A 17,840-nucleotide genomic window follows, 5' to 3' on the forward strand; every position below is an offset into this window, starting at 1 on the left:
ATGTAAGTAGCAAACAAAACAGTGATTCTCAGAGAATGCTGAACATGGCTTTAGAGGATTGTACTGTGCTGCTTTGAACAGAGCATTCTTAGATCACTGAGAGGGTGCGATTATTTCAGTTCATCATTTCTACATCTCTCACTACCTCATCAGCAGCTCTACTTTGGGTTTGGTGATAGCATCACCCTCTGAAAAAAGAATCAAGAACACAGTGTGTAGCCTGAGTATTCAAATAAAGCATATATGCAAATTGCAATAAAGCCACACAACTCTTATCAGATTAATATGAAACCCATTATCCTGCTTTTCTTTCTTCTTGTAGTTCCTGTTTTCCAAGTATGCTACAAATCAAAGATTTGATACAAGAGTCTAAAAAATATAAATCAAAATCAACACATTTCATTATCAATCTGGAAATATTATTTCAAAAAGAAACACCATTGTCTCTTTTCATGTATCTCCTCTGAAATCTGGTAGTGAAGAAAATAGTTTTCCTTTTAAAATATCCATAGATACGATTTTTTTAGAGGACAATAAATGACATAGCTTCAAGCACCCTCTCTTCCTGAAGCAAGTTCTAAAAGTAAAGACTCTAAAAAGCTAAAGTGAGTAGGTCAGCCCAGGAAATTAATGCAGTTCTCAAATGACTTCTAAGCTAAGCAATCCCCAGATCCCTTGTCTTCCTACCTTAAAATATCTTGAGTTAAAAATGTGATTTCCAGGTCACTAATTTATAATCCTTACATTTTATCATATAATAAATGATTTCAGGTTTCAAAAGTTACAATTGTTGAAATTATAGTTCAGAAATTATAGAACTGCTGTCTTGACAAATTTATGTTTTCTAAGATTTTCTTTAGAATAAATATATACTTTATCTGTACCAACTGTTTAGAAGACAATACAAAGATTCTAACATTCCCTAAATTAAACGTGCAATGTAATGTAAGTACTTACATGACCTTGCGGAATACTAGAAAGAAATGAATCGTAGGATCGGACAGATCTTGGGTTGATATGAAACCTAACTCTCCATTTGCTAGCTCCATAATATTAGGCAATTTTAAAATCTTTCTGGGCTTGAGTTTCCATATCTGAAAAATAGAGATAAAATTTAATTTACAGGCTGTGAATATTAAATGGGTTAATATGTAAGAAAAGGCCTAGCATATTGCCAGGCTAATAATTGACACTCAGTATTTTATGATTATGATTATTATTACTATTATATTGGTAACGTATGAAGATGTGTAAGTCTTCCTTTTCTGATTAGTGAAGACCAAAATAAAAGACTGTTTAAAGACTGTTTTATATTTACTTGGGAACTTGTGCCATATTTAAAATTATAAAATACATAGTTGATTAAAATATGAATTTTGATATATTGCTGTTCAAATTGTGTCTCCTACTTCGTAGCAACTCTGAAGGGAAATAGTTCATAACAGGTACCCCATAAGGTAGGTGTCAGTTCAGTCAGCTCCCACTTCAGCCTCATGAAGTTTTTGTTGTTATTTTTACAAAAGGTCTTTTGGATCTAAAAGAGCAAAAGTTCTTTTTATCAATGAATCTTTTCACTTGGTTAGCATATTAACATTTATTTTACTCTGCTTGAAGAATGCATACTTGGAAGACATTTGAACATTACCCACAGTAAATATAGTACCATGATACTCAACCTCTCCCTATTACAAAGTTAATTATAGGTCATTTAGGCATGTAAAACAGATAGAACATGTTTAACTGTATTTTAGAATGAAGAGAGAAAGTACGAAAGTACATAAGTACAACAAGAAAAGCAATTATTTAAGAGCTAACATGTTTCTATAACAACTATCATTAAAAATCCACAATCAGTAGTTTTCTATACTTTGTCCCGTGGATTATTTCTTTCATTTAATTTTATTTCAATACTAAGAAAGACAACAGCAAAATCAAATAGCATTTGGAGTATAGGGTACCCAGGTAATAACACTTCAGTTTCCAGCATTCTCTTGAGAAGTTCTTTTAAAATATATTCTTCCGTCTTTATACTGATATGCAAAGCCTTAGTTTTGTATTCCACATATATATCTTTAATACAGTCTCTAATTTTCATTTGGGATATAGATGAGGGTATACATTTTTCCTTTTATTCGAGATCTAGGACTTGATCTTGACATTGACTTAAAATACTTGGTAGCATCCTTTCACTAAGGTAAGTAGAACTGTGATTATGTATCTGCACACACATAAATTCAGACAATTTTTGTAAGACAACTTTAAGTCTATACCAAGAAAGCTTGGGAAAGGAGGGTGCTAATGAGTGTGTGTGTGTGTGTATGTCTATGTATATCTCTATATCTATCTATCTATCTATCTATCTATCTATTTATCTATCTATAACAAGTCGCCTTCCTTGATGTTACCAAAAAAGAAAAAAAAGATACTTGCACTCCTGGCAGATTTATAAACATATTGGAAACAAATATAGCTCTTCACATTTGAAATACTTCAGTACATTCTATTTTCAGCTCTAACAGCTTTTCTGCTTATGTTAAATGAAATACTTGATAGACATCAAGACTCAATACATTATGGGAAATATGGAAAATATGCCATAATTACAATAACTTATCCAAAAAGAATCTTCTACCAGCATGTACCAATACTTAGTGAGTGATTTGGCTGCACTATTTGCAAATGATTATACCAGATTTCATAACTTATTATTCAGCATTCTATAATTGGTCATTTCTTATTAGTAGCTTAGATTTTTTATTTTGAATAGAAGTATATTCATAGATAATATAAAAATCTTGGGTAGAATTACAAATGTAATTCCTATAAGAAAAAAATATATTTTCTAGAATAAGGTTGTTCATGATAAAATATGTTTTTATATTTTAAAAAATAAGCCTTATTAAAAGAATTCTATCCTTAATGCAGAAAGTGGAAGGCTGTATTTAACATAAATCACTCACAAATTTTGTGAATCTTATAAAGCAAGTGAACAACAGTAATGTTACTGTGTCCAACCTCATACTGTTCACTACATAACAGTCCAATAAATTGAGAAACAAGGTATTGAAGCAATGAATAGCAACTTGATTTGGAAAGCCAGCAAACCATGAAGATGGTGGACTAGTGTCCCAAAGAACTATCTTTCCTGAGTTAGAATTCATGCTTCTTTTATACTAAAAAGGGAGGAGGTGTGGCTATTTGTTGCAAACTTCTTGCTGCCAGAATCCTTTGTTCTTATAGCTGTCCATGTAGGTCAGGTCAAGATGTACCAACAAACCTCCAACAAGACAAATGTTGTTCTCTGTTCTGCAATTTTTTTCTCTATGAATGAAAAGTGCTATATCTTTAAAGGTCAAGCCTGAGAGGCAGAACTTTGATAATGGCATATCATGTATATTTCAGGTTTGTTCTTCTCTGTCATAGTAACATTATAACAAAATACTATCAACAGTATTTAGAAAAACATTTAAAAATAAATAAGCAAACATTTTAATACCATATTAAAAACTGGTTAGGTGACTGTCTACTTCTCTTTGCCTTACCCACTGTTCCCATTGGAAACTCCAAAAGTTTAGCAACTGCTACATAAGTCTTTCAGCAGCCTCCAATAAACTTAACACATCAATCTTCACATCTAAGGGACTGTCATTTATGTATAGATTGTATGAATGTCTCATCATTTTGGTTTATAAACCTCTTTTCAGATACTTCTTACCCTGCATGATGTAAACAACAACAACAACAACAAAGCATGAGATTCCCTTCAGTTAAATAACTTTTCTCCAAATAAAACACAACAAACGAAAAAGATCACCAACTTCTCTTAACCCTGCTGCTGTTTAAAGCACAATTTTGTATTATTCTCTTTCTTGTCCTTGCTATAGCTCATTTAGTCTGTGATTGTTACTTGCTGCTTTTACTTTCGTTTCACGTGTAATCTGTGTACCCCAGTGAAGTTAGTCACATGCTGATGCTGAACATGCTGTACACTTTTCTGCTGCCAAGCATCTCGCTCAGAATTGCCATTATTTCACTCAGGGAAGACCTTCAAAAGCGGTCTCACTGCAGCCAAATGCTAACTACTTTCACTCTCCTTGCTTCTTTGTCAAGTCATTATCAGCTGTAATCTAGAACTACCCATCAGACTAAGTAATTCTGAACAAGTCCTTCCTATTGACTCAGTTCCTGACCCCAGATTTCCTTTTTCTCACTTTTCATTGCCCATACCAGGTCTGGTAAATGGCCTGTGATTTTCCTGGTGTTTAACCTCTGCTCCTAGTGTACTTTTTACTTTGCTGCTTCTACATTATTTCTCACATATAAGAGAAACTTAGCTGGAAAAAATAATAGCAGTTACCACACTTAAGCTTTTGTTCACCTTGTTCTCTGTTCCTCAAATGCCTTTCTCACTCTTTTCTGCTCATCCAAGCCATGTCCATCCTTCAAGGCTAAGCTCACGTGTATTCCTTCTGTATCCTTCTAAAGATATCCTGTATTTTTTCTGTTGCTTTTGTTGCCAGAGAAGAGGTTCTTGTCTCATGCAGGAAAGAATTCAAGAGCGAGCCATAGTAAAGTGAAAGTATGTTTATTCAGGGAGATAACACGCGCCATAGACAGATTGTGAGCCATCTCAGAAGGCAAGAGAGGCTGCCCCAGAGCATGGAGTTGTCTAGGAAAGTGAGAGTGCCTGCAAGATTTGGGGATGGTTATTTTATGGGCCGGGTAATTTCATATGCTAACAAGTAGGAAGATTATCCCAACTGGTTTAGGGAAGGGGCAGGGATTTCCAGGAATTGGGCCCCACCCACTTTTTGGTCTTTTATGGCCAGCCTAGGAACTGTGAAGCTGCCTGTGGGTGTGTCATTTAGCATGCTAATACATTACAATGAGCCTGTAATGAGGCTCAAGGTCTAGTGGAAGTTGAATCTTCTGCCATCTTGATTCTAACCAGTTTATGTCCTGTCTTCAATTGCTGTGTCATTCTTTTAACGGTTGTGCCCTGCCCCCTTCCCTCACGTCTCACTTTCCCAGCCCTGGTCATTATGATGATGAGAGGATAATAATGACAGTAGTGGCAATGCTGGTGCTGCTGGTGACTACAATGTCTAGTATTTCATGAGTATTTCCTGTTGTATTAAAAAAAAAAAAACCTCTTTGGAGTTGGCACTGTTTTACAGATGAGAGGAGTTGAACATTAGGGAAGATTACAAAATTTCTTAAAATCACTTAATTAAGTGAACTGAAAGTAAGCATTTATCTCAGTAAAAAGCCTAAGTTCTTAATGACTATGCCACACTATCTCTTCTCAAATTTTATTAATTTTACAATACAATTAATGCAATATTTAATAATAGGTTTTTGACATCTCTTATGATTTTGTCATTTATTATTATTAAATACATACAGCTGTTTTCAGCAAGTGCTTATAAGCTAATGGAAAAAAATTACCTGACCTTATCATATTTAAGTTTATATATAGCTTACATCAGTTTGCTAGGACTACCATAATAAAATACCACAGACTTGATTACTTGAACAACATAAATGTGTTTTCTCACAATTCTGGAACCTAGAAATCCAAGATGAAATAAATTTTAGAGTCCAAGATGAAAGTGATTTCAACATTGATGCCATCATAATTTATTACAGTTAAATGCCAACAAAAATTTAAAATATATTATCCTAAATATTAATAACAGATAAGCCTTTATAGATGGCAAAATGTTTTGTATTTAATGAAAATATTGTGGGCTCTTGCTTCATATTATCCATATATAATATTTCCTTCCAAATAACAATTTCAGTCATTTACAACAGATAATATCTTAAAATATAATCACATGTGATATATTAAAATACTTATTTCACACAAATAACATATAGGGTTAGAATGTTGGCTTAATTTATGCTACCAGAATCATAATATTAGCTGCATGACTATAAGGTTCTCAATATGTACCACAGCTATCTGAGCAAGAAAAATCTTTAAGTTTGTGATTTGCTTTTTGAGATTTAATTCATCCACTTCCAAGACTCCACAAATGTAGTAAAGTTCAAACTACAATAGCATTAAAAATGTGCATATTTTTCCTGAGTGCCTTCTATTTTCCAGGAGAAGCACATGGATGAAGCTTTATCAGCTTTCCAAAAGAGAGTCAGTACAAAAATGTTATTTAAGTAATAAGGTTGTCCTGTGGATTTAAGAAAGCAGTTTTTCATACAGTCAAGCATTGCCATTTATAAAAAAAAAATTTTTTCTGTGCAGTTTTATATTCCCTCAGTAAGAAGATCTTTTCTATAATGAATTTGGGGAAGTTAAGCAGCACCATTAGAAGAAGGCTAAGTTTCCATTTAATCTCCATGGCTAACTTGAAAAAAGGAACTGACAAAAGAAAAACAGGAAGAAAAATTATGAAGCTATTTGAGATATGCCTAAGTATTAAGTTATGCACTCTGTGTTAACACCACCTGGTTCTGTGCCTTTACACTTGAACTATGGTAAAAGGCAAATTCTCTAAAATAACTGCATTCAGATTTTCAACTTCAAACTTGGGAGGCTTCTGCGAGGCTCTCCAAGAATGTCTTTACAAAGTATCTATTGTTTAATTTTTAAGTTATATTTCTAAGTAGCCTTCCAAAGTGGCCTTCCAAATTAACAACACCCTCAACAGTTTTTAAGATAATGCCTTTCCTTCTTTCTCAAAGTAAAATTGTTACAAAATAGTTTTGCAGCAGAAGCAATCTCAAAGGTCTATTTTTCTGATATCTGTTTTACTGCTACTCAGAAAAACATTGGAAACTCAAATATTCTCCTTAAAATTAAATATAATCAGGCAGCAGTAGCTTCTGTGATGTTAGCACAGTGGTGGATTAAAAAGCTCCAGACCCTTTTCCTCCATGGAAACATCAAGTAAACAACTACAGATTGATTTTAAAAGCTTTGTGGGAGCTTTGGAAACAAACCAAGGATATGCAGCAAACAAGCAAATGCTTAATCAAGGAAAAGTCACACTCAAATCAGTAGGAAATTTCATGGCATTTATGCTTGCTCTTGTAGCAAGATGGCATGGCATAATTGGAAGAAGGCAACTAATTTCCTGATTTCCTCCTCAAGGCACAAGGAATGAGTGGAACTTGTATGCAACATTCTGGCCTATCTGTAGGCTACCCAAAAAGCTGATTTCAGTATTGCCTAACTTACTGCTCAGATGAGAATAACAGCATGGTTTGGATCTCAGGTTGGAAGCCACAGAAAGCAGTGGAAGGCACCACAGCACATGAAAGTTGCAGAAGGACTACAGACCCATGGACGCTTGGAGCAGGGATTATGAGCAAAGAAATAAAACAGAATATCTAAGGCCCCACAAAGAAGCAGGAGTGAGATTCAGAGAAATTAAGACATATATAAGCAGCTGTATATTTGAGACAGTGGGGTAAAAACCATACATGTAAGTCCACAAAAATGCATTCTCAGAAAAGACCTGAAAAGACCTCAACCTTCATGCTGGGCTAGTTAGTGAAAGACTTCCCCACACAGAGCCATTGTACATACACATGAACATAATGGCAATTTTAAGTCCTTCCTTATCAGTAATTACTTTAAATATAAGGGGATTAAACTCTTCAATCAAAAGATATGGATTGACAGAACAGATTTTTTTTTAAAGGATCAGACTATATGCTGTCTAAAGAAACTCACTTCAGATTAAGGACATTCCAGAATGGAGAAAGATAGTTCATGCAAATAGCAACCAAAAGAGAGCAAGGCTAGCCATATTATATCAAACAAAATCGACTCTAAGTACAAAAGATTAAGGAGTTTATACTGATAAAAGGGTCAACTCACCAATAAGATACAATAATTATAAAAACAGAAGCAACAGATATTAGGGCTTCTAAATATATGAAGCAAACATTGACAGAATTGAAGGGAGAATTAGATGTACCTACAAAAATATTAGGAGAATTCAATACACCAATATCAATAACCCATAGAACAACCAGACACAGGTTCAGTATGGAAATAGAGAACTTCAGCAACACTATAGAATAATTGGACCTAACAGACATATAAGGAACAATCCATCAAACAATAGAAAAATACAGATTTTTCTCAAGTGCACACAGAATATTATCAAGGTTAGACCATATCTTAAGCTGCAAAATGTCTTAGTAAATTTTAAAGATTGAAATCATATAAAATATCCTTCCTGAGCACAATGGCATGAAAATAGCTGTCAAGAGTGGAAGACAATTAGAAAACCCACAAATATGTGGAAATTACAATATACTTTTGCTTTCACTTAAATAAACCTTTTATTGTGATTTTGGTTGAGATCCTAGGATAAGCACTTTTTATTGAAGTATAGTTGATTTACAATATTATATTAGTTTCAGATGTACAACATAGTGATTCAAAATTTTTATAGATTATGCTCCATTTATAGTTATTATAAAATACTGACTGTATTCACTGTGCTGTAAAATATATCTTTATAGCTTATTTATACAGTATACTCTTAAACAATCATTAGGGCAAAATGAGATACAGAGGTAATTAGAAAATATCTTGAGCCAATTAAAATGAAATCTTAAAATACTAAAACTTGCTGTATGTATCAAAAGCAGTGCTAAGACGGTAATATATAGCTATAGATGCTTACAGTAAAAAAGAAAAAGGATGTCAAATCAAAAATCTAAATTCATTCCTTAATTAAGAAAAAAACCAAACTAAACCTAAATAGAAGGAAAGGAATAAGAAATATTACCACAGAAATAAAATCAAGGATTAAAAAGTGAAGTAAACCAATGAAATCAAGAATTGGTTCTTTGAAAGCATCAACAAAATTGGCAAACCTTTAGCTGCATTGACTGAGAAGAAAAGAGAGAAGACTAACTAAAATCAGAAATAATAAAAATTATTGCTATGAACAACTGTATGCCAGCTTTTGGATAACCAAATGAAGTGGACACATTCCTATAAACATACTACCTGATAAGAATGAATCATGAAAGAATAGAAAATATGAACTGACTTGTAAATAGTAAAAGTGATTGAATTAGTAATCAAAAGACCTCTCAACAAAGAAGAGCCCTGGACCAACATGGCTTCACTGATGAATTCTACCAAATATTTGAAGAAGAATTAATACTTATCCTCCTTAAACGCTCCTGAAATATTGAAGAGGAGGGAGTACTTTCAGACTCATTCCACAAGGCCACCATTAACCCTGATTCCTAAAGCCAGACAAAGACACTATAAGAAAATAAATTTGCAGACCAATATTTCTTATGAATGTAGATACAAAGAATCTTCAACAGAATACTAGCAAACAGAATGCAATAGCACATTAAATGGACTATATACCATGATAAAGTGGGATTTATTCCTTTAATGTGAAGTTGGTTCAACATGTGAAAATTAATCAAAGTAATATCCCACATTAACATATTAGGTTAGTATATACACATATACTCCCTTTCTCTGTCGGCTGAGAGAACCTAGAAGCAATGATACCCAGTAATGATGAGTATATATAGTGCTCAGATCTTGATTTCTAATACAGTTCTTCAGTAAAAGGAATTAAGGCTCCCTGGAGAAATGGCTGATTCTGCACTAGATGAGCCTAGGGCCCCTTCTTGTGTCAGAAAGTAAGGAAGTGCTAAAAATGACCCCACAATGACTGGGTATGGCAGAGGGACATAGGAGCCAATTGCAAGAGCTTCCAATGACCAAAGCTGGAACAAGTTAAGCAACAAAATTAATAAGATAGTATAGGATTCTAAGCCAAAGTATAAAAGAAATTCCCATGAGTTTATACTTGTATAAAAAATAATTGGATAGGTAGATAGATAATTCAGAAAAGACATATATCCCATGCCATAGAATTCCAAATAATTTATGTATCCTACCCTCCAAGAGGTAGACTATAATGTCTCACTCCTTCCTTAAGTGTAGGGTGTACATAGTGACTTCCTTCCAAAGAGAACAAGACGGAAAGGAGGCAAAAAGAATACCTTTACAGTGAAGAAACTTAAAAACACTACATTAGCCAGGTGATCAATGTTAACATCAACAGTAATGTGATGAGAATGGCATTTTACCTCTGTGGTCTTCCTCCTGAAAAGTTGTAACTCCTGCCTACTTATAAGAAAAAAGTAGACAAATCTCAGTTGAGGGACATTCCATAAAATACCTGATCAGTACTCCTCAATGTTTTCAGCATCATCAAAAATAAGGAAAGTCTGAGAAACTGTCACAGCCAAGAAGGGCCTAAGGAAATATGTTACTTGGATGACATTTTGGGATAGTAAAAGGACCTTAAGTAAAAAGGGAAGAAATCTGAATACAGCATGAACTTTAGACAATAATAATATATCAATATCTGTTTATTAATTGTTTAAAAATGTACCATACTAATATAAGATGTTAATAATAGGGGAAACTGAGTGTGGGCATATGATAACTTTCTGTTATCAACTCAATTTTTCTGTAACTCTAAAACTGTTCTAAAAAGTAAAGTTTAAAAATCCCACCATTTTTTAATATGGTAAAATTTCATTTAAAGTAAAAGTTCTTTGAAATGATAGCCCAAATTTCACTCCTCACTCTCAGAACTCAATACATTTACTCATTTCACCACAGAAAAAAAAAAGTGTAGTGTAATATTTAGTCACTGAAATTTGGCTTGAATATTAAATCAGCAATTACATGTTAATTGTGTGCAAAGTATTTTATTACGTGCATTCTTACAAAAAATTTAAACATAGTCCCTGCTTTCAAAGGCTTAAAAAGTTAATTGTAGGCCGCTCTTCCTTCTGAGTGAGACAGACCGCACTCTGTCTATGGAGTGTGTATCTACTTTTATTTTGAACTAAGCACCCAAGCCCCACACCTCATGGCCTTTCTCTTGCCTTCAGAGACAGCCTGCACTCCGTCTATGGAGTATGTATCTCTCTGAAAAAATCTACTCTTATTAAAAAAAAAAGTTGTACAATTAAGAGATAAACCAGTTTCTCAAACTTGCACCAATGACATTTTGGGCTGAATAATTCTTTATTGTAGGATGTTTACTAGCAACTCTTGTCTCTGCCAACTTGATGCCAGTAGCACCCTTTCCTAGCTGTAAAAACTAAAAACGTCCTCTTACTTGTGTAACCAAACATAAAGAATTCTCAAATCTTCTGTAATCTTACAACTTCTCTAAAGATAGAGCCTATTAATTAAAGAAATAGCAGTTTGAGACCAAAACAATCTTTAAAATAATTATGGAAATCACTACATCTTGGTAGTTAGGACTAGCTTAGCATAAGACTTAACATTTGTACAGAGATTTTATATACATTATCTCATGTAATCATCTGAAGAGTCCCATGACATAAGCATTATTGTTAGCAGCATTGGTATTAGTATTATTTCCATACCTATTTTGGAGGAAAAGATTAATGCTTAGAAAGATAAAGTGGCTTATTCAAGATCACTCAGCTTGTAAATACAAGGGCAGGAACTTAATCCAGGTATTTTGATGCTCTTTTCATTCCACCATGCTGCCTCCCATGTCATAATCTGTAGTTATCATACAAAAAAGAAGAAGGAAGAACATTCTCTAATGCAATGGCTTCCATTGTAACATCTGACCTGGCATTACAGTATCTAAAATGGAAGCAAGAGAATTATAACTTATGAGCTCTGGAAACTTATTAAGATCAGGCTAAGTGTCAGTAGTTTAGTTTAATTGTTATTGTTTTGCTTGTTTATTTTATTAAACTCTGATTTTTAATGATCAAGAGTAGACTATAATATTTTTATATCTTTATATGAATATGTCAGTTATATTTTGGATGCTATAATTTGATCTACCCATATCTCTTTAAGTACTAATTTCTTATTTCTTGATGACACACAAGATAGAGTTGCCTGTCTTTTGAAACCTAACAAAATTAGGATTGGTTCATTTTGATAGGATTTTTAGATTCTAAAAATCTGCATTTTAATTATAAAAAACACTGCAGATCTAATAAATGTACTATGCCCAGGTAGACATATAGACATATCGCAAACTAGCCACTAATTAAAGACTTTTTTTTTTGTCCTTAACCAAATTAGGCTGAAGAAAATTCACAGAATAAAATTATTTCCTGGCAAGAACTTTCCAAAATATATTCCTCCTTTAGAATATGTCCCTCTTCAGTACATGGTGGAATATACATGAAGACAGCTAAGATAATTAAACATTTAATGTTTGATTGACTCAATGGGAATCAAACCATTTGAGCAGAGGAAAGATTAGGATAAGTGAGTTTAGTGAAACCTGAATGCTTTCCAGTCTATGGTGCCAAGGGATTTTTCTTTTCCAAAACAAACAAGCACATTTTGTAGCAGACAATTTTAAAGGATATTCATACCATGTTACTCTGATTATCTATACAATATTGTGACTGAATGTTCCAAAGAAACTTTAAAGGTTAAGAAGATTAGGAGACTAATCATTCATTTGAATTGTAATTCAGACAAAAAGAGAGTAACATCTCCCTGGACCACTTGTCTTCAAATAAACGGGCTAAATGGAAGGTCAGGGAACCTAAAACTAATCCTACCTGGTGGCTGGGAAATGATGCCTGGAAGCAAGAAAGGCAACAAGCAAAGTATTTAAGTGTGTTCATCCAACCATCACATTTTTAAGCTTTTACTGATTGTAAACCTCTCTGTGCTTGTGTTAGTATTTAAATTCCACCATTGTGTGATGTTGAAAAGACATGTTGACAGCTTTCATTATTGCACAGTCAACAGTCAAAGGATACAAATACCCAGTTAGAAGATGACTGAGTTCTGGGGATCTAATGTATGGCATGGTGGGGACTATGGTTAACAATACTGTATTGTTTGGTTGAAAGTTGAGAGAGTAGATCTTAAGTATTCTCATCAAACACACAAACACACACACAAAATGGTGACTATGTGAGGTGATGGATGTCTTAACAAACTTTATTGTGGTAATCATTTCACAATATATATGTGTAATATATACGTGTATCATATAAGTACGTTGTACACCTCAAACTTACACAATGTAATATGTCAATTGTATCTCAATAAAGCTGGAAAATGAAAAAAAGATGGAAATATGTATATTTTCTGGATAAGAATACCATAGTGTAAATAATGTTATAGAACTGTCAGGCTTGAGATTCTTCAAGGAATATTTCTGATGTATAAGGAATACTCCACGGAAAAGCTTCAGAACAGAATCAGATTTGAAAAATATTTCGAATCATGCATTTCATGCCTAATGATGTAATTATGATGTCAATAAAAATCAAAAGAAAGAGGCTTGTAATTTGAAGTTTATGTTTGTGTATATAACGACTACCACTAGCCCTACAGATGAACCATACATAGTTACCTTCATGATTACATTCCAGATATAAGTACTAACCAGGACACTTCACTTTAATGGAGGTTAGGGAGCAATAATAACAAAATATTTAAGATCAGAGGGCAAATTTTATATTTACTTTAATTCAATATATTTCCTTTAGAAGTTGATATGCCTAAATTTCCACTGGACATTTGCACATTCACTAGGAGAAAAAACTATATTCTTACACTTATCCCCCTTTCAGATTAGATACACAACAGCCTGAAGAAATGAATGTCAGCAGGTCTGAGGAGCAGTTCCATGCTGTAAACCATGCAGAACAAACTCTCCATAAAATGGAGAACTACCTGAAAAAGAAACAACTGTGTGATGTGCTACTCATCGCTGGACACCTCCGAATCCCAGCCCATCGGTAAGTATCCTTATGCAGACAGATCATTTGTTGAGTATAGCACTGATTACAAATTAGAGCACTGAGAAAAATAGATTTTTATTTTTTTTATATTGAAAAACACTATCCTATATGATCCATTTCCCTGTGTGATATATAGAAAAGTCAAACTTAAGAGAAATTGATGAAGAAAAACAGCACAAATTCTCTAAAGAAACTCAAATTACTTAATTTACCTTTCTAATTTCACTACACGTGACTGAACTGTGAAAGATTTATGCAGAAAACCAGTGTCACAAACTTACTGACTGCATTTCATACTTTTCAATGAGATTATGGACTGATTTCAGTTCCTGTGAAACATTTCTATTTCCAGGTTGGTTCTCAGTGCAGTGTCTGATTATTTTGCTGCCATGTTTACTAATGATGTGCTTGAAGCCAAACAAGAAGAGGTCCGGATGGAAGGAGTCGATCCTAACGCACTTAATTCCTTGGTTCAGTATGCTTACACAGGTAAGTGCTTAGCATGTATTACCTAATTCAATCTTCACAATAACCCTACATTATATAACCCACATTATTATTATTCTGACTTTACAAGTGAGAAAATTGAAGCATAGACCAGTTAAATAAGTTTCCTAAGGTAGTAAGTGGCAGAAACAGTATTTAAATTCACTGGTATAAAAGAGCAAGAGGTAAACAATATTCTAGAAAAAGTTTGGCCATGAGAAAACAGAGCTATTTCAACACAAAACACAAGAACATGTCTAGCTTTCTCTCTCTTGAATGGTGTGGGTACATTCTCATTTGTAAAAATGAGAACAGAAGTGGGGTTTTCTAACTCTTATTTATTTATTTCAACTTTATTGAGGAATAACTGACAAATATAATTATGTATATTTAAATATTTAAATATATGACTTGATTTCATATATACGTATATGTATATGTGTATATAATATATATTCTACTATATATACATATATAATATACATGTATATTATATATATTACATGTATATAATACATATATATAGTGGAATGGTTACCAAGATCAAGATAATTAATGCATACATTATCTCATATAGTTAACTTTTTTTTTTTGGTGAGTACACTCTCAGCAACTTTCAGGTATACAACACCCAATACTGTATTATTAACTGTAGTCACCATGCTGTACTTCATATCCTCAGAACTTATTCTTGTAAGTGATAGTTTGTACCTTTGACCTACATTTCCCCATCTTCCCTTTCCCACCCCTATTCCACATACAAGTGATACCATACAGTATTTGTCTTTCTCTGGCTGACTTATTTAACTTAGCTTAATGCCTTCCAGGTTCACCCATGTTGTCACAAATGGCAGGATTTCCATCTTTCTCAGGGTTGAATGTGTGTGTGTGTGTGTGTGTGTGTGTGTGTGTGTGTGTGTGTATTTCACATTTTCTTTATTTGTTCATCTCTCAAAGGACATTTAGGTTGTTTCCATATCTTGTGAATAATCCTGCAGTAAACATGGGAGTGCATCTATCTCTTTAAGAACCTGATTTCATTTCCTTTGGAGTGGGCTTGCTGTATCACATGGTAGTTCTTTTTTTTTTTTAATTTTTTTTCAGGAACCTCCATGTTGTCTTCTCTAATGGCTGAACCAACTTACATTTTCACCAACAGCGCTTTCTCCAAAGCCTCACCAACACTAGCTATCTCTTCTCTTTTTGATAATAACCACCCTAACAGGTGTGAGGTGATATCTCATTGTGGTTTTGATTTGCATTTCCCTGATAATGAGTGATGCTGAGCACCATTTCATGTACCTGTTGGTCATTTGTATGTCTTCCTTGGAAAAAAGTCTATACAGGTTCTTTGCCCACTTTAAATTGGATTGTTTGCTTTTGTGCTACTGAGTTGTATGAGTCCTTTATATATATTTGGATATAACCCCTCATCATATATACAGTTTGTAGATATTTTCTCTCGTTCTTTAGGTTGCCTTCTCAATTTATTTTTTGTTTCCTTTGCTGTGGAGAAGCTCTTCAGTTTGATGTAGTCCCACTTGTTTATTTTAGCATTTGTTCCCTGTGCAACTTACCCATGAAATCATTGCTGAGACTAATTTAATAATTTCTTCTATTAATTTTACAGTTTCATTCATTGTGAAATGAATATTATTCTTAATAATGAGGCCAAATTTCAATGTTTATAGCAGGTGAATCTTTAGATCTGAATCTGAGAATAGTTCATACTTCTCTGAGTTTCATCAGATACAGGCAGGGCTCTCCCTTCAAAATCCAGTATAAGAAACAGCACAAGAAAGTCCACTGATGGATTGGACCCCTTTACAACACATTTTGATGTTGAACCAAATACAAAGCAGCTCACAGTATGTATTATTCTTTGTTTAAATGGTTATGCAATCATATAGAATCCACATTAAGGTATTTTACAAAGCAAAATTATAAAAGAATAACTTATAGTTTATTTAATCCATATGAAATATCATTCTTTATAACTTCCCTATAACATAGCTAAAACAAAAATATAGGAATATAACTTATAAAAGTAACTTACATTTGCGGGAGATGTTATAGCTTAGGGATAGAGAGCCTGCCCAGCATGCACGAGGTCTTGGGTTCAATCCCCAGTACCTCCGGAGATTAAAAAATAAATGAATAAAACCTAATTACCTCCCCTTGAAAAATAAAAAAGTAACTTACATTTGCAATAATTCATCAATAATTTTTGCTCCAGAAATAATACAGCTATATTAATGAAAGAAACAACTTAAACTGCTCTGATCTCGGCTTTTAAAAATTCTTTACAGGTATTTTTAAACAGAGTCTGTTTTTATACCTAGGAAAATCATCATATAAGCAATCCTTTATCTGAGGACTCTTGGCAACGTTTTATCTCTTTTGAGACAGTGCCGGGCGTTAATTCCAGGCATAATATTTGGGAAAAGTCATCCTTATCAGCTAATAAATGAAGATACAAAAAAAATGGACATATAAACTCAATATTCTTATTTACAAGATGCTTTTTCCACACAAATTACAGTTACCTGTACGGCCCATTGTTTGATCCTTATGCAATATGACATAATGCTCCTTGAGTCATGATGTAGACAGTGTTTTATATAAGATTTAGACGCAGGTCTAAGAGGATAAAGAAACAAGAAGTTGCCATTCTTTGCAGTGGTGGTATTCACTGTTCACATGTTGCAGTTGTTTTTGATAATCTGGTCTGGCTCCTTTCAGCCATCTTATTAGTGTTTGTACAGGCTCCATTGCATATATTTACCTCAAAAGGTACTCCCTGAGTAGTTACTGGACGCTGGAAAAAAACAGCCCTATTAATGAGAGAAACAGAAAAATTCAACTATCTAGCATCTGTTTGTCTTACTTTATGGAACATATAATCATTCTTTACTTTTTCAAACCATCTAGGTGTCCTGCAACTGAAGGAGGATACTATTGAAAATTTGCTGGCTGCGGCTTGTCTCCTGCAGTTGACTCAAGTCATTGAAGTCTGCTCCAATTTTCTCATAAAGCAGCTCCACCCTTCAAACTGCTTAGGGATTCGATCATTTGGAGATGCCCAGGGCTGTACAGAACTCCTGAGTGTGGCACATAAGTACACAATGGTAAAGGCAATTACTTCATACTAATTTGTAGTTATAAAATAAGTATATATATATATATATATATATAATATATATAAATGTTTTAATACAATATCTAAATTATTGATATGTTTACTGATGTGTGTGTGTGTATGTGTATTGTGTGTGTATGTGTATTGTGTGTGTATAAAACCTTTCCAAGGTAAAGATCATAATGTTGAGGTAAAATTAAGCAATACAAATTTATATAGTTTTCAAATAACTTGCACATAATAGGTATTAGATTAAACTATTTGTTTGGTTAGCTGTACTCAAGCAAGTTTCACATTTTTGAAGCTAAAAAGATTGAATTAAATCTCAAAGCCTGGAGAAATAAAAATAGTGCCAAAAATCAAACTGTACATGTTTCAAGTAGAATCCACAGTATTAAGAAAATATAATTTCCCTAATGTT

At 33.4% G+C, this 17,840-nt stretch overlaps 1 protein-coding gene across 3 annotated transcripts in view; it reads left to right on the forward strand.

The window, feature by feature from the left end:
- KLHL4 (kelch like family member 4) overlaps positions 1–17,840 on the forward strand; it is a 63,583-nt gene that overhangs the window by 15,915 nt on the left and 29,828 nt on the right. For all 3 annotated transcript variants that reach the window (XM_032474986.1, XM_032474983.1, XM_032474984.1), the window contains exons 2-4: positions 13,624–13,791; positions 14,147–14,283; positions 17,212–17,408. In XM_032474986.1, the coding sequence (XP_032330877.1) occupies positions 13,624–13,791; positions 14,147–14,283; positions 17,212–17,408 (502 nt within the window). The remainder of the gene's footprint in view (positions 1–13,623; positions 13,792–14,146; positions 14,284–17,211; positions 17,409–17,840) is intronic.

Source organism: Camelus ferus, chromosome X (genome assembly GCF_009834535.1).
Source record: "Camelus ferus isolate YT-003-E chromosome X, BCGSAC_Cfer_1.0, whole genome shotgun sequence".
NCBI lineage: Eukaryota > Metazoa > Chordata > Mammalia > Artiodactyla > Camelidae > Camelus > Camelus ferus.